We start from the raw sequence: 22,953 nt of genomic DNA, 5'->3' as shown, positions 1-22,953 counted from the left end.
ACGGTTTCCTAATTTTCCCAAATCCCATGTTTACTTAATTTATTTATTATTGTGAATTTTTAGAACTGCTACGCGTACCTGAGCTCTACAGTACTATATGTCCATTGGTCGTGTTCGAATACAAACAATATTTGAAAATAACTAAAAATTAAAGGCAAACATATAATTATGTTATTTAAATATACTAATATATTTACAAATATATAAACAACACGACATTAAGTTAACAAATATTTACAAATATACAAATCATGTTTATAGTGCAAATACTAGGCCCTCACGATGTCGATGCGGACGGTCTATTGATGTGACTGTCATGGTAGAACTCGGCTCTAGGATCTAGGATCTCCCTCATAATGAATCCTGAGAGCTGTTCACACATGGCATTAATCCGATTGACATCTTAAACTTCGTCTAAGGTTTGAGTCATCTATCATTTTAGGGAAAAAAGATCAATATATTAATTCATTTCGTTAGTATAATTAGGAAAACGTAGTTGTGAACGGTTCGTACATACTCTTTGACCCTCTGCAGTAGCCCTCCCGCATGGAGTTAGACCGTGTATGTCGGTGTTCCGTGTCACCGGCTAGTGAATTTGTGTGCGCTTCACAGGATCGGATGGTAATACAAGTGGAGACACGAGTTTTTATATTGGTTCGGGCCGAATGTCCCTACGTCCAGTTCGAGCTCTCGTGCTCTTGTATATTCAAGTTTGTTGTAGGGGTTACAAACGGGCGAGAGAGGGAGCGAGGGTCCCAAGTCTCTGGTCGAAGGTGTGTGTGTGTGTGTGTGTGTGTGTGTGTGTGTGTGTGTGAACGAATGAGTGCGTGCGGATCCGGATGCCCCTGCATGGAGTGCGCCTTTCCCTTTTATAGCCCAAGGGGTGAGGACCTACAAAGACGGAGAGAGAGAGAGATAGATAGATAGGGGGCGGGGGTCAGGCGACTCCCGACCCCGTCATCTACTGGACGGTGGGGCCTTTTGACCCAACTTGACCCGGCTTGTGAGAGGTACATCGTCTGTATGCTTCTGACACAATATTCCCCCGTATCCTCGTGGGAACAGGATATCCGCCTGCCAACTGGATTCCCGCCCGGCTTCCGCGTCCTCCGTCTTCAGGGCATGGCTCCCTAGGTTGGCGTGGATGGGTTCTAACAGCGCATCCAGGCTGTGTCCCCGCCCGGATCTGCTCGTGCCAAATCCGCTGCCCACTCCGCATCCTACCGGTGGGGAGGGCAGTCACGTCCCTGATCCTCCGGGACCACCCCGGGTGGTCCGCCTCCATCCGACAAGTCTCCCGGCTTCCTGGGGACTCACGTCCACGGGGGTCGGGCGAGGCGGTCCCTCTCTCGTGAGAGTCGGGCGAGGCGGACCCTCTTTCGTGAGGGTCGGGCGAGGCGGACCCTCTTTCGTGAGGGTCGGGCGAGGTGGAAGTCCCCCCTCGAGTGTCGGGCGCGCTGGGCCCTTCTCTCGTGGGGTCGGCGCTAAGTCGAATCTCCACCATCCGAGCAGGCTGTTTTGTTCGTTCTGGGCCCCACGGCCCATCGGCCATTTTGCTGGGCCTTAGCCGTTTCACGTTGCTCGTTTATTAGCTTGATTGATTCTTAATAGACTGTGCTGAGATACCCATAATCCTTATCCCCAACAGTGTATGAACTCGCATATGTAGTCCCCACACCTATCAGTTTCATATTTTTGTCTTGCACACTATAGGAGAAATAAATTATTTATTCAATATTTGTGTATGCCTATATAGAACAATTGAAATTACTTTGTTTGCGACGCACGTACCGAAAAATTCATTCTAACATTCAATTCCGCCTTCCATAGACCAGCTCCTTTGTTCTTTTTCACAAATTGTTTCCACATCCTGCGCTTAAAATTAAGTTTGATGTTGAATAAAAGATCTAAAAATGAAAAGGATTTGATTTTGCAAATTGAATTTACCTATTCAATGGGTCTATGAACTTACCTAATTGCATCATTCAAATAATACATGTACATGAAATTCACAATGCAAATCTAAAATATTGTAATCTAGTTATCATTAAAACAACTAATAAAAATAACCTAACTAAACCCTAATTTTTGTCATTTATCAACAATTTAGAATATTGTAACTATGAATCTCTAAAAATTAAATATTTTAATTATAGACATGTAAAGAAAATAACTATCTAATTTATAATTTGCTTTCTGAATTAAACTTAAAATCTAAATTTAAACAACTAGATTTAAACCTAACATTAAACTAAATTGAACCTAAAAGCTAAATTTAAACTACTAGATTTTTAAATTAAACAACTAATTCATAATGAACTAGATTTGCAGACTAAATTTAAACCTCAAATTAAACTAGATTTTTTAAATCTTAACCTAACATTAAACCTAACCATAAATTAGATTTATTAAATTAAACAACTAATTTATAATGAACTAATTTATAGACTAAATAACCTAAAGGAAAATGCAAAATAAAATAAACTAAATAATAAAACAATCAAATAAAAAGAAAAAAGGGAGAGCCGGCCAGGCACCATACACGCGTTAGCAGGCACCCTACCAGCATGCGCGTGGTGGCGTAGGGGCGTGCTCGATAGCTGGGCGGGCTGAGCAGTTGGAGTCGCGCAGGGCAGGCGGCGGCATGCCGCGGGGGTCGGAGGAGGATGACGTGCTGGAGGAGAGGCCGGGCCGGGGAGCACGGAGGACAAGGTGGCCGGCCGGAGGTGCGGCTCGGGCGGCTATGTCGTGCACGGCGGGGCGGGCAGGGCGGCGTGGGGATGCACATGCCAAAGCGAAGGGATGGGCCAGAGTTGTGGTGGAGGAGCGACGACGTGAGGCGGAGCGGGTCGCGCGCGGCATCGATGCTTGGGGCTGGCGTCGAGGCGGGGGCACCGGCGCGGTGCCACACGCGCAGGGGGACAGGGCGGTGGCGGTCGAGAGGCACGGAAGGGCATCTAGGCGGCCAGGCAGGTCGCGCGACATCGAGGCCAAGGTGGAGGGATGGAGGGGGCGGCGGCTCGGAGACGGCGCGTCGGGGCTAAGAAGACGGTGCGACGGAAGCTCGATCGGGAGAAGAAGCAACAAGAAGGGGAAGAAGGGCCTGGGGATTATACCCCAGCCTAAGGTAATGGGAGAAGAAATCAACCGGTACCAAAGTAGGACTTTAGGTATCGTGTGACATCCCGGAAAATTCACCAAAATAAATCACTCGCTAAAAATAATTTTCAAAACCATTTTCGTCGTTGAGCTCAAATCATCTCTAAAATCTTTTTTTTCCTGTCCGAACTCCCAATGTCCCGAAATCTTTCCCGGCGAACCGCCGTCCCGACACCAGTACCAATCATCCGTCCAGTCTCTGTGCTCTTTCTCGTTCCGCGTGCGTTGCTTCCCGCTGAAGCCGCTGCGTGTCGCCGCGACCTCCGCCGTCTCTCTATCTTTTCCTCTCTCTCCTTCTCTTCTCCTTTTTCTTTTTCTTTTTCTCTTTTTTCTCTCCTCCTCCTTTCTCCCTCCTTCCTTCTCCCTTCTTCTCCCATGCGCAGCACACCAGGGTGCCGAGCAGAGCTCGACGCCGAGCCGCCCGTACCCCCTTGTGCGGCCGCCCTGCCCACCCCAGCCACTCCTCTGCACGCGCCGTGACCACTTGCCGCCTCAGCGCGCGTGTTCCCGCGGCGAGGGCCCCCGCACAGCACCGCCGAGCCGAGCTCGGACACGCGCGGCGCCCCGCCATTGGCGGCCGTCCCGTCCCCAGCACCCCTCCCCTCGGTGCCGCCGCCCTCCACTTGCGCTACACGCCACCGCCCACGCCTGCCCACCGCCGCGCCCCCACCGTCATTAATGGCTGCCGAACTCGCCATCCGGCCGGCCACCGCGCCTCGCCCTCTCCATCGCCTAGCGGGCCTATAAATAGGCCTCCCCATCGCACTCTCCACCCCCACAAACCTCACCGCCACCCCTAGCCCCCTCCCGAGCCGCGCAGGGCCGCCGCCCAGAGCTACCACCGCCGCCTCCCGCCGGCCCTCGTGGCCCGGCCTCCACGAGCGGCCTCCGCCCTTGGTAAGAGGGGCAATCAGATCCCCATGGCTCCCTCTTCCTTTTCCCCCTCACCCCAGCCGCTGCCGTGGCCCGGAGCGCCGGGATCGGCCCCACCGGCGCCCTTGTTCTCCTCTCCCCTGTTTCAGTCGGGAGGAAGGAGAAGACATGGCAAAATTGCCCTTAAGCCCCTACCCTTTCCTTCTTTTATTTAAGAGTCCCTTCCCTTTTTAACTCTTTTCCAAATAACCCTCCCATTCTCTCTATTTAAGAAATAACCCTTCCACTATACAAAATAATTACTCCTAGACCCCTACACCTCTCTAGTTCAACCCAGATATTTCTAGAATTTACAACTAAGTCCTTTCCTCTTCTAAAAGTATTTTCCAATAAGCCCCTCTCTTATTCCTTTTAATGAATAAGCCCTCCCACCATATAAACATAATTTCAAATAGACCCCTGCCCCTTTCCGGAGTAACACAAATATTTTTAGAAATTATAATCAAGTCCTTCCACTCTAAAAAATAATTACAAAGTAGCCCTTTAACCCCCCGTTTAACCCCTAACCACTCCTTCGACTCATCATTTCATGCGCCAAAAATCCTCCATTTGCCCCGAAACTTTACCATGCCATTTCTAACATAATTTTGGCCATGCCATTAGAGAACCACCCAAAAATATTACTCCCATCTCCATATCTTAATTTCTTTCGATTTGAGCTTGATGATAAAACCTTTATTTCTTTTACTTTATTGTGTGTTTGTTTGTGTGCGCCGTAGATCACGGTGTGAACGAGGCAGAACCCGTTGACGAGCAGTACCGCGAGTAGGTGTGCGAGGATCAGTACCGCAACCCCGAACCCGAAGGGCAGTACCTCGATCAGGACCTCCCGGAAGTCTTTGAAGACGGCAAGTTCAATCTCATCCTTTGATTGTATATTTCGACCCAGTTTTATAAACACAACCTATTAGCCTGTTTTACAAAATTGCATATGTTTTTACTGCTAAAAACATGATTGGATAGCCACCCCTTGATTTGTTACAACCATTCCTTGACCACCTAGATTAATGTCTAAATATGATTTATTATATTTGGATGTTGATCGCAGTTAGAGCACCGATTAGGACCTGGTACTTATTTTATTACACTCTAAAATGGTTGCAACATGCTTTATAAAAAGGAAAAATGCGTGAGTATTGAGAAAAGGGAGATTGGGTTATAAAGAATAAAATGTTAAGATGGGATAGATGAATGGCATTCCCTGGGCGGATTGTCATGCGTTGGAGGCTCGTACCATTGTGGTAGAGCAAGGAGGTTGGGAGATAGCCATCCTGTCACAATTAAGGACCGAGTTGATGTGTCATCTTTCCTGACTCAACTATCGTGCAAACCACTCGACCGTTGTATGTGGCAACGGCTTAGCATAAACCCCACTAGTTAGTCTGATAGCCATCAGGAGAGCTGAGAGCAACGGGTGACCAAGGATAAGGGATAAGGTCAGTGGTGACTTATGCCCCGGTTAAACCTCGGTGTCAGGTCAATGGCCCCTTGGTGGAGCCCGTGTTGGCTAGTCTGATCTAGCTAAGGTGGGTGATGGCTTTGATGGGATCTGCACCGACACTAAGGTGATCGTGCTGTGGTACCCCACTTGTGTGTAAAGTTGCACACCTCTGCAGAGTGTAAAACCTTTTCGAATAGCCGTGCTCATGGTATTGAGCGGGTTACGGTTTGGTCACACAACTAGGCTTTTGGGAGGGATGTTTTCACGATGTGAGTTGTTTTGGAAAGGTGTCCGGCAGTTGTGCCGTGAGCTACTGCGGATGAGGAGTCCGGTAGCATTAAAACTTGGATTCTTTGTGTAGGATCAACCCCACTCATGATTCGGATAAGAAGGAACTGCTTTAACAAAACCTTTTTCAAAACTAAACCCCTGCATGTGTAAAATCTAGCTTTACCGCAAATAAACCTCAGCCCTATCCTTAATTTATCCTGCGCATATATGTGTTTCCCCCTCCATGGATGGGGTTGGACTTGTTGAGTATTTTTGTACTCACCCGATATATCTTTATGGTTTTTTCTCCAGAAGAAGATCCGGACTTTGTTGTTGAAGACGTCGAGCAGAGGTTGCGTCCGAACCCCAACCTTGCCTGTGGTGTTGACCCTCCGCAAGATGATTCTGCTAGCGCATCACTCTGAGCCCGAGCTGGAGACTGTCTGGGTCGTGCTTTGGTGTATCACCGTAACTATTTTATTACTTATTATTGTTTGTATCGAGTGTCCGCCTCCTCGGAGATTTGTACGGTGACTGTACCATATGTTGAATAAATGTGTTATCAGTCTCCTGGGATTGATATTTGTATCACATTTAGTCTCTACTTATGTGGGGACGCTTCAGGTGGTATCAGAGCCGTAAGTTGGCCGTAGGACTTGACCCTAGGATCGAGACCCCTTTTTCGAGTCTTTCCACATTAGGACTTTCCTTTCTTAATCCTTTTTCCACACAAACACTTACCACTGATTATTGCCCTGTTCCAGAAGGCTGACAATGGATGTAGTGGTGGAATCTACCACGCAGAGCCTGGCCTCCCTAAATTATTGCTACTCAGCCTGGAACGCGTCGGAGTTGTGGATCCAACAGAGTACGTCTACCGGGAGTATGACTCCAGGGGCACTCTTCGGTGCGACATGATGATCTTCGTGGGAAAAAGCACCCGCTACCCTGATGTGGACCCCTGGTTCATCTCTACCACTGGCTTTCGCTTCCCAGATATCTATCGAAAGGCCGCCCGAAAAGCCCTGCAACATCTGCGTGTGGTCTTCAAGCAACATCTTCAGCGGACTCCTATGGGATTTTTCCTGCCTACTGGTGGAAGAGGACGCTCATGGATTGCCCAGATGAGAGGACTTGGGAGAGAAGAAGAAAACCTAGAATATACGGTCTCCCACCTATCCATCTACCTCACCGGCCTGGATGAGCTCTACCACGAACAGGTGGCACAACTGAAGCACCAAATTCACGGGCAGAAAAGACAACCCAAGAAATGGAGGAGCAACGGACAAGAGCCATACGAGCCGAGTATTCCCTAGCCGCTCTCCAAGCCCAATGGCAAGACCACGAGGCTCACAGAGGAGCAGGTGGATGGTTAGAAGAAGAACCCGAAGAAACCCATTGGGATAGGGGTACTCAGACTGAAGATGAACAGTGTCTTCCACCAAAAAAGCGCCCTATCCAGATCGAGGAAGATTCCCCATGATAGAAGAGTAGCACACCTAGGCTAGAGCCACTATACTAATAATCATGTATCCATGAAAAATGTACCCCACCTTGTTGTAATAATAAAGACCATCTACCCCCTTTGTACTCAAGTATTTATGCAAAGTTTGTTCACCCTACCTTTGTTTTCATATGGCTGAGGAAGGATGGACCTAGGGCATTTGCCAAGCTGCCCCTGGCCTCCCCAGCCTTTTGATCAATGCCCAGGAGAGTCTTGGTGTTTCGGAACGCCCAAGGTACTACAGCAGGGAGTACGAGCACCATGGTACCCTTCGCTGCAGGGTGATCCTGGTCATCGCCAAAAGTGACCGCTACCCCGACATCCAGCCATGGCGAGTGACCACCACCAGGTTTAGGTACCGAGACACCTACCCCTTGGTCGTCAGGAAGGCGCTTCATTATCTGTGCTGGATTTTTGAGGAACATCTCGCCCCCACACCAATGAGGATCTTTCCTCCGGCCATCAGAACCCCAGTTTGGGAGGCTCGCATGAGAAGCCTGGAACAATGCCGCCATGAAGAGGACCCCCTGTACCAAGTGGCTACTTACCTAGCCTCCTTGGATCAGCTCTTTGACGAGCAAGCTAGCATCCTGAGGGAGCAGACCCATCGGGCCGAGCAAGCAGAGCTCGCGATAAGGATGCATCAAATCCGGGTTGCTCAAGCCGAGGCAAGAGCCGCAGCCGCGGTCAGTAGTGAAGCGATTGCCCAAGAGAGCCTCAGGCAGGCCCAGGACCTGCGTATACAAGAATGGACCAGAAGTGGAATGCCAGTCCCGGCAATTGGAGAAACCCATGTCCTACTTGGGATGCCCATCATGGAATGGGGACCACTTTTTGGGACCCCACAAGCCCCACCCGAGAACCCTGAAGGGCCTACTGCCACCGTTGAAGGAGAAGCTACCGAGCAAACCCTGGAAAACGGAGACCTAGATAACGGTGAGCAAGGACTGCTCATTCCCCTGGAGGATGTGAGTTCTCTTCCAAGGGGAGAACCCACTCAAGCCAATGAGTCTGCCTAAGTGCTAGTGACCGTCAAGGGATGAAGTCGTGTGGTCCGAAGTTAGAATTGTGCCCCCCTTCTTTTGGAGTTGTGTACCCAGACGTGTAGTACGCGTTTTGGCCTTGCCCCAGTGTTGTACCCCCCTTGCAGTAATGAAATTGTTGTGCTTATTGCTTGCTAGTCTGTGTGTTTGTTGGTGTGCTTTCGGCAGGAGGTGGATTCTGCCTTTTCAAAAATACGAACTAATTAACTTAAACATCACTTAATCCTAATCCCAGTCTCACAAAGACTCTATCCAATCTACAGATGGCTTCCCAACACGGTTCAAGAGCCTCCCACAGTCGGAACTCTACAGCCCCTACGCAGGAGGACCGCAAAATGGACACGAACAGAACCCTCCTCAGAGAGAACAAGAAGTGAGCCAGAATGGAGGAGGAAACCAAGGAGAAGTGCCACTGCCACCACCTCCACCTGTCGGGGACCTGGCACAGGCGATAAACAATCAGACTCTCATACTGGAAGCCCTTGGCCAATGCCATCGTCAATAAGCGGCCACGAGAGCAGACCATGAATGACAAGCTGACAGCTTTCCTGAGAACCAAGCCACCCACCTTTGCCAGATCCAGCAACCCCTTGGAGGCAGATGACTAGCTTCATATGATCGAAAGGAAGCTCGAGCCATTTGAATGCCAAGACCGAGACAAAGTTCTTCTGGCAGCTCACCAACTCACAGGAATTGCCTTAGCTTGGTGGGAGAATTACTGTGCCGCTGCTGAAGATGCCACCACCATCACTTGGAATGAATTTGTGAAAGAGTTCCACCGCTACCATATCCCCACAGCCACCATGAAGCACAAGGCGGATGAATTCCGCGCACTGCAGCAAGGGAGCATGTCTGTGGAAGAATACACCTACCAGTTCATGGAACTTGCCCGCTATGCACCAGAGGAAGTGGACAAGGATGAAAAAAAGCAAGACATGTTCAAGAAGGGATTAAGTCCAGAACTCCGGACCTTGCTTACCCCTCAGATATACCCGGACTTCAATACTCTGATGAACATGGACATTCTCACAGAAAGAGCCAAAGCTGAAGAAAGAAAAGAAAACAAGCGTAAGTTCCTGGAAAGTAAGACCTGCCAGCAGAACCGCTTCCAGAGACCAAGAAGCTCCAGCTATACTGCACCAGGATCTTAGGCCCCAATGCAGTATAGGACCCAGTCCTAAGTAACAGGCCCCCAGACCCCTAACACACAGTTTCCGAGCCAGAACACCATGAAAGCCCCGCAGAGCAATGCCAGCCAAGTCACCAACAACAACAACAATGCCAGGGCATGTTTCAACTGCTGTGAGACAGGGCATTACATTGCCAACTGCCCATATGCCAAAAACAAGCCTGCTACATCAGCCTTCTCCACCTCGGTGAATGGGCCTAGGCCACCTGTATCTGGAGCCAACCGTGTCCCCGTCGGCAGCAACAACAAGGGCAACAACAACAGCCAGTAGCCTTATGGACGAGCCCGCGTCAACCACATCAACGCGCAGGAGGCTCAGGGTGCACAAGGAGTGGTACTTGGTGAGTTTCTAGTTAGCTCAACTCTGGCAACAGTATTATTTGATTCTGGAGCATCACACTCATTCATATCATTAAGCTTTGTGGGTAAGCATAAAATCTACTAAAAACACCCCTATTAACCCGGACGCCTGGAGGTGACATCAAGTGTCAACTAGGTTGTTTACGGGTACGGATCATCTTAAGTGGGGTAGAATTTCTAGCAGACCTAGTAGTACTTAAGTCTAAGGAAATAGACGTGATCCTTGGAATGGACTGGTTAAGCCTACACAATGGCCTCATAGGTTGTGCTGACAAGGTAGTACACCTAACCAACTCAGATGGGATGCAAGTGACTTGCCATACTCGGGGAAGTGGACCAGACCCAATAGTTTTCAGTATGGATGGGAAATCCCTAGAAGGAGTTCCAGTTGTAAATGAGTACCCTGATGTTTTTCCAGAAGAACTCCCCGGAATGCCACCAGACAGAGATATAGAGTTTGTCATAGAACTTATCCCCGGAACCTCTCCCATTGCCAAGAGACCCTACAGGATGGCAGCCTCAGAACTAGCAGAGCTGAAGAAACAACTAGAAGAGTTACAATGTAGTGATTTTATCAGGCCTAGTTCATCCCCATGGGGAGCCCCAGTCCTATTTGTCAAGAAGAAGGATGGGAGTATGAGGTTGTGTGTAGATTATCGTGCACTGAATGAGGTTACCATCAAGAATAAGTACCCTCTCCCCAGGATTGATGATCTTTTTGATTAGCTAAAAGGAGCCAAGTACTTCTCCAAGATTGATCTGAGGTCAGGATATTATCAACTCAAGATTAAGGAAAATGACATCTCGAAGACAGCTTTTGTCACCCGTTATGGGCAGTTTGAGTTTATTGTGATGTCATTTGGACTCACTAACGCACCTGCTTATTTCATGAATCTTATGAATATGGTGTTTATGGACGAGATGGATAAGTTTGTCGTAGTCTTTATTGACGACATACTCATCTACTCTAAAAGTGCCGAAGAGCATGAGCAACACCTTAGAGTGGTCCTGGAAAAGCTAAGAGCACATAAGCTATATGCCAAGTTCAGCAAGTGTGAATTTTGGCTCAAGAAAGTAGCCTTTCTTGGTCATATTCTGACCGCAGAAAGAGTAGCAGTCGACCCTGAGAAAGTTGAGGCCGTTTCCAATTGGCAGCAGCCAACCAATGTTAGTGAAATCAGAAGCTTTCTTGGTCTAGCTGGGTATTATCGGAGATTTATTGAAGGATTCTCCAAAATCGCCCGGCCCATGACGGAGCTGCTTAAGAAGGAAAAGAAGTTTGTTTGGACAGAGTCCTGTGAAAGGAGCTTCCAAGAATTGAAGAGAAGGTTGACGACCGCCCCAGTGCTGACCCTACCGGATATCCATCGGGACTTCGTCGACTATTGTGAGGCATCCCGACAAGATTTAGGGTGTGTCCTTATACAAGATGGTAAAGTAGTTGCATATGCTTTCCGCCAACTCAGGCCTCATGAGCAGAATTACCCAACACATGATTTGGAATTTGCAGCCGTAGTGCATGCCCTCAAAATCTGGAGACATTATCTGATCGGGAATAAGTGTGAGATTTACACTGACCATAAGAGTCTAAAGTACATTTTCACCCAACTAGATTTGAATTTAAGGCAAAGAAGGCGGCTGGAATTGGTTAAGGATTATAATCTGGAAATCCATTACCACACCAGCAAAGCTAACGTGGTAGCCGATGCCTTAAACCGGTAATCTTATGGACCCAAGGATGCCCATCTGCAAGAGGAAATGGCACGATTGAATGTGCACATTGTCCCTCGAGGCTCCAGCCACAAGCTGAGTGTCCGACCCACCCTGGAGGGCAGAATCTGAAAAGCCCAAGGATCAGACAAGGATTTAATGAGAATCCGCAAACATACCGGAGAAAACAAAGCACCATACTTTCGAGTAGACAAAAAAGGAACTTTGTGGTACAAGAATAGAATTTGTGTGCCCAAAGAAGGGGACTTCCGGCAAATGATCATGGACGAGGCTCATAACTCAGCATATTCTATTCACCCAGGGTCCACCAAAATATATTTGGATTTAAAACAAAAGTATTGGTGGAATGGAATGAAGCCGGACATTGCCTAGTTCGTGGCCCATTGCGACACATGTCAAAGGATCAAAACTGAGCATCAGAAGCTAGCAGGATTACTACAACCCCTACCTATCCCAGTTTGGAAATGGGATGAGATAGGAATGGATTTTGTGGTAGGATTGCCCAAGACCCAGAAAGGTTATGATTCCATTTGGATAATAGTGGACCGGCTCACCAAAGTCGCTCACTTCCTAACCGTACGGACCAACTATGGAGGAGGAAAGCTAGCCCAGCTCTATGTGAATAACATAGTAAAGTTGCATGGTGTGCCCAACAAAATCGTTTTAGATAGAGGGACCCAATTTACCTCTAAGTTTTGAAAAAACCTGCATAAAGCCATGGGCACAAAGTTGGATTTTAGTTCGGCCTATCACCCGCAGACTGATGGACAGACTGAAAGGGTAAACCAAATTATGGAGGATATGTTAAGGGAATGTGTCCTTACCTATGGTAAAGATTGGGAACAGAGTTTGCCCTATGCGGAGTTCTCATACAACAACAGTTACCAAGCAAGCTTGGGCATGTCGCCTTTTGAGGCTCTTTATGGAAGAAAGTGTAGAACCCCTTTGATATGGTCAGAAGTAGGAGAACGTACACTAACCAGACCAGCTCTCATAAAAGAGGTAGAAGAACACGTGGCTGAGATTAGAGAGAAGCTAAAAGCAGCTCAATCACGACAGAAGAGTTATGCAGACAAGCGAAGAAGAGAATTATGTTTTGAGGTTGGAGATTTTGTATACCTTAAGGTCTCTCTGATTCGAGGAACTCGAAAGTTTCAAGTCCAAGGAAAATTAGCCCCTCGGTATATTGGACCTTACCGAGTAGTTAAAAGAGTTGGAGCGTTAGCCTACAATATTCAACTGCCCGAGGAAATGTCAGATATACATCCGGTATTTCATGTGTCTCAGCTCAGAAAGTGCTTGAGGGTACCTAAAGAAGAAATAGTACCAGTAGAAATAATCGATCTGCAAAAGGATCTTCGGTATCAAGACATGCCTGTCAAAATTCTGGAAACTATCACAAAAAGAACAAGGAACTCAGAAGTACGGATTTGCAGAGTGCAATGGAGCAGACATGGAGTAGGAGAAGTTACGTGGGAACGCGAAGATGCGTTAAAGAAAGAATATCCCCATATGTTCAGAACTCAGTCCAATCTCGAGGATGAGATTCGTTTTAAGTGGGGTAGGTTTGTGACATCCCGGAAAATTCACCAAAATAAATCACTCACTAAAAAAAAATTTCAAAACCATTTTCGTCGTTGAGCTCAAATCATCTCTAAAATCTTTTTTTTCCCGTCCGAACTCCCAATGTCCCAAAATCTTTCCCGGCGAACCACCGTCCCGACACCAGTACCAATCATCCGTCCAGTCTCTGTGCTCTTTCTCGTTCCGCGCACGTTGCTTCCCGCTGAAGCAGCTGCGTGTCGCCCGACCGCCGCGCGTGCTCGACTGGTCCCGCGGTCGTCGCCGCGACCTCGGCCGTCTCTCTCTCTCTCCTTTTCTTCTCCTTTTTCTTTTTCTTTTTCTCTTTTTCTTTTTCTTTTTTTTCTCCCTCCTTCCTTCTCCCTTCTTCTCCCACGCGCAGCACGCCAGGGTGCCGAGTAGAGCTCGACGCCGAGCCGCCTCGGCGCACGCGCGCTCCCTCGGCGAGGGCCCCTACACAGCGCAACCGAGCCGAGCCGAGCCGAGCCCGGACACGCGCGGCGCCCCGCCATTGGCCGCCGTCCCGTCCCCAGCGACCCTCCCCTCGGTGATGCCGCCCTCCACTTGCGCTACACGCCACCGCCCACGCCTGTCCACCGTCGCTCAGCACCACCGCCGCGCCCCCACCGCCATTAATGGCTGCGGAACTCGCCGTCCGGCCGGCCACCGCGCCTCGCCCTCTCCCTCGCCTCGCGGGCCTATAAATAGGCCTCCCCATCGCACTCTCCACCCCCACAAACCTCACCGCCGCACCTAGCCCCTTCCCGAGCCGCGCAGCGCCGCAGCCCAGAGCTGCCACCGCCGCCTCCCATCGGCCCTCCTGATCCGGCATCCATGAGCCGCCTCCGCCCTTGGTAAGAGGGGCAATCGGATCCCCATGGCCCCCTCTTCCTTTTCCCCCTCACCCCAGCCGCCGCCGTGGCCCGGAGCGCCGGGATCGGCACCGCCGGTGCCCCTATTCCCCCTCTCCCCTGTTTCGGTCGGGAGGAAGGAGAAGACAGGGCAAAATTGCCCTAGGCCCCTACCCTTTCCTTCTTTTATTTAAGAGTCCCTTCCCTTTTTAACTCTTTTCGAAATAACCCTCCCATTCTCTCTATTTAAGAAATGACCCTTCCACTATACAAAATAATTACTCCTAGACCCCTACACCTTTGTAGTTCAGCCCAGATATTTCTAGAAATTACAACTAAGTCCTTTCCTCTTCTAAAAGTATTTTCCAATAAACCCCTCTCTTATTCCTTTTAATGAATAAGCCCTCCCACCATATAAACATATTTTCAAATAGACCCATGCCCCTTTCCGGAGTAACACAAATATTTTCAGAAATTATAATCAAGTCCTTCCACTCTCAAAAATAATTACAAAGAAGCCCTTGAACCCCCGTTTAACCCCTAACCACTCCTTCGACTCATCATTTCATGCGCCAAAATTCCTCCGTTTGCCCCGAAACTTTACCATGCCATTTCTAACATAATTTCGTCCATGCCATTAGAGAAGCACCCAAAAATATTACTCCCATCTCCATATCTTAATTTCTTCCGATTCGGGCTCGATGATAAAACCTTTATTTCTTTTTCTTTATTGTGTGTTTATTTGTGTGCGCCGTAGATCACAGTGTGAACGAGGGAGAAAACGTCGACAAGCAGTACCACGAGTAGGTGTGCGAGGATCAGTACCGCGACCCCGAACCCGAAGGATAGTACCTCGATCAGGAACTCCCGGAAGGCTTTGAAGACGGCAAGTTCAATCTCATCCTTTGATTGCATATTTCGACCCAGTTTTATAAACACAACCTATTGGCCTATTTTACAAAATTGCATATGTTTTTACTGCTGAACACATGGTTGGATAGCCACCCCTTGATTTGTTATAACCATTCCTTGACCACTTAGATTAATGTCTAAATATGATTTATTCTATTTGGATGTTGATCGCTGTTAGAGCGCCGCTTAGGACCCGATACTCATTTTATTACACTCTAAAATGGTTGCAACATGCTTTATAAAAAGGAAAATGCTTGAGTATTGAGAAAAGGGAGATTGGGTTATAAAGAATAAAATGTTAAGATGGGATGGATGAATGGCATTCCCTGGATGGATCGTCATGCGTTGGAGGCTCGTACCATTGTGGTAGAGCAAGGAGGTTGGGAGATAGCCATCCTGTCACAATTAAGGACCGAGTTGATATGTCATCTTGCCTGACTCAACTATCGTGCAAACCACTCGACCGTTGTATGTGGTAATGGCTTAGCATAAACCCCACTAGTTAGTCTGATAGCTATCAGGAGAGCTGAGAGCAACGGGTGACCAAGGAGAAGGGATAAGGTCATGGTGACTTATGCCCCGGTTAAACCTTGGTGTCAGGTCAATGGCCCCTTGGTGGAGCCCGTGTTGGCTAGTCTGATCTAGCTAAGGTGGTTAATGGCTTTGATGGGATCTGCACCGACACTAAGGTGATCGTGTTGTGGTGCCCCACTTGTGGGTAAAGTTGCACAACTCTACAGAGTGTAAAACCTATTCGAATTGCCGTGCTCACGGTATTGAGCTGTTACGGTTTGGTCACACAACTAGGCTTTTGGGAGGGATGTTTTCACGATGTGAGTTGTTTTGGAAAGGTGTCCGACAGTTATGCTGTGAGCTACTGCGGATGAGGAGTCCAGTAGCATTAAAACTTAGATTCTTTGTGTAGGATCAACCCCACTCATGATTCGGATAAGAAGGAACTGCTTTAAGAAAATCTTTTTCAAAACTAAACCCCTGCATGTGTAAAATCTAGCTTTACCGCAAATAAACCTCAGCCCTATCCTTAATTTATCCTGCGCATATCTGTGTTACTCCCCTCCGTGGATGGGGTTGGACTTGTTGAGTACTTTTATACTCACCCGATATATCTTTGTGGTTTTTCTCTAGAAGAAGATCCGGACTTTGTTGTTGAAGACATCGAGTAGAGGTTGCGTCCGAACCCCAACCTTGCCTATGGTGTTGGCCCTCCGCAAGATGATTCTGCTAGCGCATCACTCTGAGCCCGAGCTGGAGACTGTCTGGGTCGTGCTTTGGTGTATCACCGTAGCTGTTTTATTACTTATTATCATTTGTATCGAGTGTCCGCCTCCTCGGAGGTTTGTACGGTGATTGTACCATCTGTTGAATAAATGTGTTATCAGCCTCCTGGGACTGATATTTGTGTCACATTTAGTCTCTACTTATGTGGGGATACTTCATATCGGGTGTAATTCTTACCTGGTACCTACGGCCGGCCAACGTGCGCGAAATGAAAACCCACCTGGTATCGGTTCAAGATCACCACCTGATACCCAAAGGGGTGGAACTGGTTCGTGTCCCGCCCGTTTAGGAGTCAACCTTTGTTTTTCTTTTAATTTTTTTCTTTCCAGAAAGTACTTAATTGTGTAAAAAACAAATATGGTTTCATAAAACTCACAAAAAAATTTATACATTCTGTATTGTTTTAATTTTATATAAATTTTGTTTAGCTACTTAAATGAAAAATTCTTTTGCTACATAAAATTTAATCAAATTTCTATTTCAATTTTTACTAAGAATGGGAACTAATTATCTTAATAAATTTATACAAAGCCCATGCAAAATAAAAATAGTTAGTAGGAAGTATTAATGATTAGCATTAATATCTCAATATTAAGCAACAAAACTGCAATATCCACCAAATGTTCTAGATTAACCCATGATGTATGATTAATAAGCAGTCAATTAGAATTAAAATGGTCTTAGTGGTAAGATTTCTAAATGAATCGGCTAAAAAAATAGTTTAATAAACAGGATATGAATATTCATCTCGAGAGTTTAGGGATTGAAATGACACATTGAGACAAGTTTGGGGACCTGCATATGCATCTTGAGTGTTTAGGGATATGAATGACACCTCCGGACAAGTTTATAGATTTAAAAGTTCATTTTCAGAGTTTAGGGACCTAGATGACATTTCGAGACAAGTTCAAGGATCGCCAATGTATTTAACTCTTCAGTTTAATTGGTATTTTATTTTATTTTTTTTGTAGAGTTTGCTTAATTGTATAAACCCGGAGTATTTGGACATGTATCTGGAGTATCCGGTTTTTTTATACTGCGGAGGTACCTAATATGCATTTGATTTTGACCTACTACTAGTTGGCTTCCTCGGTCTGTTTTCGATTAATTAGATTGCTTTTGTTTTCAGATCTACTCAGCTCTCACCATAGTCTCATGCACGGTAGTTATTGGGACCTGGGAAGCTGGGAGCCAGCGAGGTTTTCGTCAGGCACATGCAAAGGTGCGTGGTGATGGAATCTCTCGGACTCTCCTTCTCCTCCAGCTTGATTTTGATTAATCTATCTATCCTCACACTGGGCCAGCTCCTATCCTTTGACTCTAGCATTAGTTTTCACAATACGAGATCCAATTTTTTAGAGCACGATGCTTCAAATTCAAAGTAAAATACAGGTCGGCACGATGTTACAAGCAAGAAAAAACGAAGACAAATTTCCTCCTTCCTGCGTTCTGCCGTCGTGGATCCACGTTCCGCGGCGTCCTACACTGCGTTCTGCAAGCCCCGGACCGACCTTACTCTCTGGCAATTCCTATACTGCAGGCTGATATATACATACATATATATTGTCCCTGTCCGTTTCCGATTGTTTTGTTTCTAAGCAGAGATCAAGATCTCATCGTAGTTGATCTGGGGAGCCCGCGAGGTTTGCGGCAGGCACATGTAAAGGTGCGTGGAGACGGAATCTCTCTTCGTGCTCCTCCGGCTGATTGGTTCAACCTCCCAATGGACCCGCTCCATTTCTTGTGGTGGCATTAGTTTTCTCGAGACGAGGTTGCATGCCCTTCTCAATTCTTAGAAATAATGCTTTAACCAGGGGCGGATCCATGAGATCAAGAAGGGGGGGGGACCCGATCTCCCCTTCTTCTTCCTCTTTTCCTTCTTTCTCTTCTTCTTCCTCCTCTCTTCTCCTTCCTCCTCTTCATCTAGGTTTAGAAATTGTTGGGGGCTTCAGGGGGCTCCAAAGGATCTATGGGGGTAGGGGGGCTCCAGCCTCCCTGCCCCCACGTTGGATCCGCCCCTAGCTTTAACTATATAGGTCAACACACTGTTAGAAACAATGCTTTAACTATATAATATACATGCTTATGTTAACAGTCATACGAATTATTTGAATGGATCGTGCATTATATCATGTATGCAACAAAATGGCTATAAAGATCAATTATGCACTAGATCACCATGAGTTTGTGTGTTAAAGCCTGAATTAATGACTCTGCAGACAACCAAACAGATAACCAATTGTACAAGCTGTCTGTTTGTGACAAAAAGACAGTTGTTGTTTAAATTATTGTACTTGCCCTAAAGAGCCCTTTCGTCCTATAGCCATTGAATCCGAAACTAATGCCTAAATTGGTCCCGGGGACCGGGACAAATGTTAAGGATCAAAGGCTATTTCTACAGTAGTGTCCTAAAGCAAAGTGACTAAACTTTAATCACTTTAGGGATAAGTTTCAAACAAAGTGACTAAAAGTGACTAAAAATATTTTAGTCCCAGTAGCCCCCGAAGAGTAGCTTAAATGAGGACTTGAGTGGGCATGCCCCTCATTTTTGTCATTTTGTTTGGAACTTTAATCTCTTGTAGTCACTTGAACCAAACAGAGGGTGACTAAAATTTAGTCGCTGCGTTTAGTAAGTTTGCTTTAGGAGATGGGATCCAAACACAGCCCTAGATACATGCTGCATGCCCCGGACCGACCCTACTCGCTGGCAGTTATACCGTACGAGCAGAAGTCTGAATCCGATTTCCTCATGAATGCAGAGACTCTGCCAGAGAGCTAGGAATTATAGTCCGGCTATCCTATATATACTGCAGACTGATATATACATACATATATATTGTCGTTTCCGATTGTTTTGTTTTTGAGCAGAGATCAAGCTCTCATCGTAGTTGACCTGACTCTGGGGAGCCAGCGAGGTTTTCGGCGGGCCCGTGTAAAGGTGCGTGGAGATGGAATCTCACGTCGTGCTCCTCCAGCTGATTGGTTTAACCTCGCAATGGACCCGCTCCATTTCTTGTGGCATTAATTTTCTCCAGATGAGGTTGCCCTTCTCAATTTTTAGAAACAATGCTTTAACTATAGGTCAACACACTGTTCCATGGAGAAAACAAAGACAAACTGCTCTGATGCACGCTAGCTGGATCCGCGTTCCGCGGCCTCCTCCTAGACTTGCCCACCTGCATCCACCGCAGCTCCCGGCCTGCGTTCTTGCATATCTTCTTCCTGATAGCGGCCAGTGCCCAGTAGTAGCTTTATTCGCTCATCCAGACTGCTCTATCTGCTGCCACATTTTTTTTCATCTTGTTCCTCACAAAACTGTAAACTGCAACGAGGAGCCGTGAAAACGGTAAGCTAGCTTGTAAGTTTTATTCTTCGAACGTAATCATTTCAATTATTCCATATTTATGCATTGCTCTTCTTCCTCAACTCAGCTGATCTATTACACTGTTCACAGACCCCAGTGCGTTTGGGAGAGAAAAAATAAGGTTGGCTATGGAAGGCTGGAAGCGACGGCGTTGAGCGTGGGCAAGTCCGTGCTGAATGGAGCGCTTAGCTACGCAAAGTCCACCATCGCGCAGGAGGTGGCTTTGCAGCTGGGCGTCCAGCATGATCAGGCTTTTATCAAGGATGAGCTCGAGATGATGCTCGCTTTCCTAATGGCTGCGCATGAGGAGCGAGATGAGCACAAGGTGGTCAAGACCTGGGTCAAGCAGGTCCGCGATGTGTCCTATGATGTTGAAGACTGCCTTCAAGATCTAGCCGTTCGACTTGGGAAGCCGTCTCGGTGGTCCTTACTCCGGACGCTGATTGATCGGCACAAAGTGGCCACACGGATGAAGGAACTCAGGGCCAAGGTTGAGGATGTCAGCCAGAGGAACATACGATACCGTCTCATCAAGGGCACTATTGGCCCCAAGCCTGCAATTAGTGTTGGGCCATCAAGCACTTCTGATGCAACAATGTTTGGCATTGAGGAAGCAAGGAGGCAGAAGGACAAAGCAAAAGTCGACCTCTCCCAACTGATCAACGATGGTAACGAGAATCTTATAGTGATAGCCGTGTGGGGAACAGGTGGTTTTCTTGGTCAGACAGTCGTCATCAAAGGAGAGTATGACAATCTAAAGAGAAGCAAGAAGTTCGAACTCTACGCTTGGATCAGGATTGTGCATCCTTTCAATCCACTGGAGTTCCTGCATTGCATTATGAGGCAGTTCTATGGAACTTCTTTTGAACAAGTGAAGAAGACGCAACAAAAGGCAAACATCGGAGCTCAAGTTATTAAGAAGATGGGAGCCATGAAGCAAGATGAGTTGCTTGATGCATTTACTGAGCATGTGAGTGAGAAGAACTATCTGATTATGCTTGATGACCTGTCCACCATAGACGAGTGGGATGCGATTAAGGAATATTTTCCAAATAACAAGAAAGGAAGCCGAATCATCATATCCACAGAGCACGGAGAAGTTGCAAGCCTATGTGCTGGCCAAGAAAGTGTAGTGTCAGAGCTCAAGCAATCATCTGTTGATCAGAGTATTTTTGCTTCCTACAATAAGGTAATATCCATTGAAGGCTATAATCATCTAATTAATTTACCTCTTCAAGTTCTTTTAGATCATTATTATATCTGTTGTAAATAAAATCATTGGTGCTTTCTAACCAGTATTCTTTAAACCATATTTTCACAGTCAAGTCTAATAAAATATGATGTATTAATATTTAATCCAAATTTGGAAGAAGGATTATGAAAACGTGTTTGATTGCACCGTAAGAATCTTTGCACATGTATACGATAATGCTCTCTGCGGGTCATGATTCTTGTCTAATTTCTCATTCATAATTGGGTCATGATTCCTAACTCTCTAACAATGATTGAGAATTACTAAGGAAATCGGCTTGAGTCATATAGACCTGCGCAACATGAATAGCCCATGCAATTCTCCCGCCCTAGGTGATCATGGACATGCAGATCAGCAGATGAAAATTTGACACTAATCCATGGAATTTGTGGTGTGCGCGCACATGAAATGTTTTGAGAAAGATTTTCAAATGTAAACAAAGATTAACTCTACCATAACTTTACCAAACAAAAAATTGAAGTTTTCTTAATAATTCAAGAGAAAAAAATAATCCAAGCTTTTCAATCTATAGTTCTAGCTTTAGTGGCTTAACCACAATAATCATTCCATAACGACACATGTTCATAACCTGGGTTTGATTCTACAAAAGCAACCAGGACAATAATCTTAATTAGTTTCATACTTAGAATGATAATTAGAATACTACTGTGTCTTAATGACAGTTTGGTATTTGTGGCATTGGACCTCTCCTTGTGATCAGGATGAGGTAGATGCCTCCTAGTGAGCTGACGGATCAAATCGGAGTTTCCTTGGGTAGCCAGCGACCTATAGGTCTCCTTAAATTTTGTTGTTGGTTCGTAAATTAAGAAATTATGTATGGGATATTAGTTAAAGTGCATGCCATGAATTTCTTCCTTCTATGTTATTCAATTTTCAAAAGTGGGAGTTATTGAATTAGTAGCTTGCTATAGATTATGTGTAGATCCTAAGGTCTGCTTGGATTCAAGAGCTGGAAAATTTATCTAAAACATTCACAAGACTACATGACATTGTTTACTTGTGTCAGGTTCTTCAAAGTCAAACCACATTAATGAAGCTAGGCTCTAGCTCAAGTGTAGTCATACATGGTGCTAACAACATTGCAATGCCGACAGATCAGATTCTTGAGAATCAATTGGTAGGCAACAATGTGAAGATGGTTAGAAAGAGCCTTACTCGTATTGGGACAATCTCATGTGCTTTGATGGAATCTCAACTTGTGGGCCGTGAGAAAGAGAAATCTGATCTTATCAATCTAATTTCAAAACAAAACGACCAGCAATGTAAAGTGATCTCAGTTTGGGGAATGGGAGGTCTTGGAAAAACAACACTAGTCAAAGAGGTCTACCAAAACCAAGAGCTAAGTGGTTTGTTTGAGAAGCGTGCTTGCGTCACAATCATGCACCCATTTGTTCTTGAAGAGGTCCTTGAGAGCTTATTTATGCAGCTAGATGCAGAATCCTCTAAAAGGAAAGGAAATGTTGATTTTGGGGCAGGCACTAGAAATGCAAAGGAAGAGTTGGGTAAGCTTTTGGAAAGAAAGAGGTGTCTAATTGTTCTGGATGATTTGTCTTCTTCTGTGGAATGGGACATGATAATACAAAGTCTCCACAAAATGGAAAATGCGAGCAGGATTGTAATCACCACAAGAGAAGAGAATATCGCGAAGTCTTGTTCACCAAAACAAGAAGACATTTACATGCTGGAAGTTCTTCAAAATAGGGACGCTCTTGATCTCTTCACTAAAAAGGTATTGATACCCAATCTTTCTCAATTTGCTTATTTATTTGTAGGTTATGAGCACAACACTAACTAATCTATGAAAAATGATCTCGGAGGTGGGTGTGACCAAAGACTAGATACAACAAAGTCGAATAGGTTGTGACTAGCGAGCATCTAGTTGAACCTGTAGCCTTCTGTGCTTAAGATGCATGCATGTGAACAACATATTCTATAGTGGCACTTTGGTCATCAGCTCCGCGCACTATAATAAAACTGGTCATCGAAGCTGGATCATTAGTGCTAGTGGAACGGAGGTGGATTACTGATGGGTGGAGGGTAGCT

At 46.3% G+C, this 22,953-nt stretch overlaps 1 protein-coding gene across 1 annotated transcript; it reads left to right on the top strand.

Moving 5' to 3' along the window:
- The first annotated feature begins 2,743 nt into the window (after positions 1-2,743).
- Positions 2,744-22,705, top strand: LOC120695052. The gene is made up of 4 exons (XM_039978373.1): positions 2,744-3,127; positions 19,705-20,826; positions 21,917-22,412; positions 22,683-22,705. The coding sequence occupies exons 1-4, from the start codon at positions 2,744-2,746 to the stop codon at positions 22,703-22,705; spliced, it is 2,025 nt and encodes a 674-aa protein (XP_039834307.1).
- The last annotated feature ends 248 nt before the right edge of the window (positions 22,706-22,953 follow it).

This window comes from Panicum virgatum, chromosome 2K, assembly GCF_016808335.1.
Source record: "Panicum virgatum strain AP13 chromosome 2K, P.virgatum_v5, whole genome shotgun sequence".
In the NCBI taxonomy this organism is placed as follows: Eukaryota; Viridiplantae; Streptophyta; class Magnoliopsida; order Poales; family Poaceae; genus Panicum; species Panicum virgatum.
The sequence above is the reverse complement of the archived record's forward strand: the minus strand, read 5'-3'. Positions and strand labels throughout refer to the sequence as shown.

Coding starts and splice junctions, on each gene's coding strand:
- LOC120695052 (XM_039978373.1), top strand. CDS start 2,744: ATGTCGTGCACGGCGGGGCGGGCAGGGCGGCGTGGGGATGCACATGCC. Junction 3,128..19,704: donor GGATTATACCCCAGCCTAAG/GTAATGGGAGAA, acceptor TCCTCAACTCAG/CTGATCTATTACACTGTTCA. Junction 20,827..21,916: donor TTTTTGCTTCCTACAATAAG/GTAATATCCATT, acceptor TACTTGTGTCAG/GTTCTTCAAAGTCAAACCAC.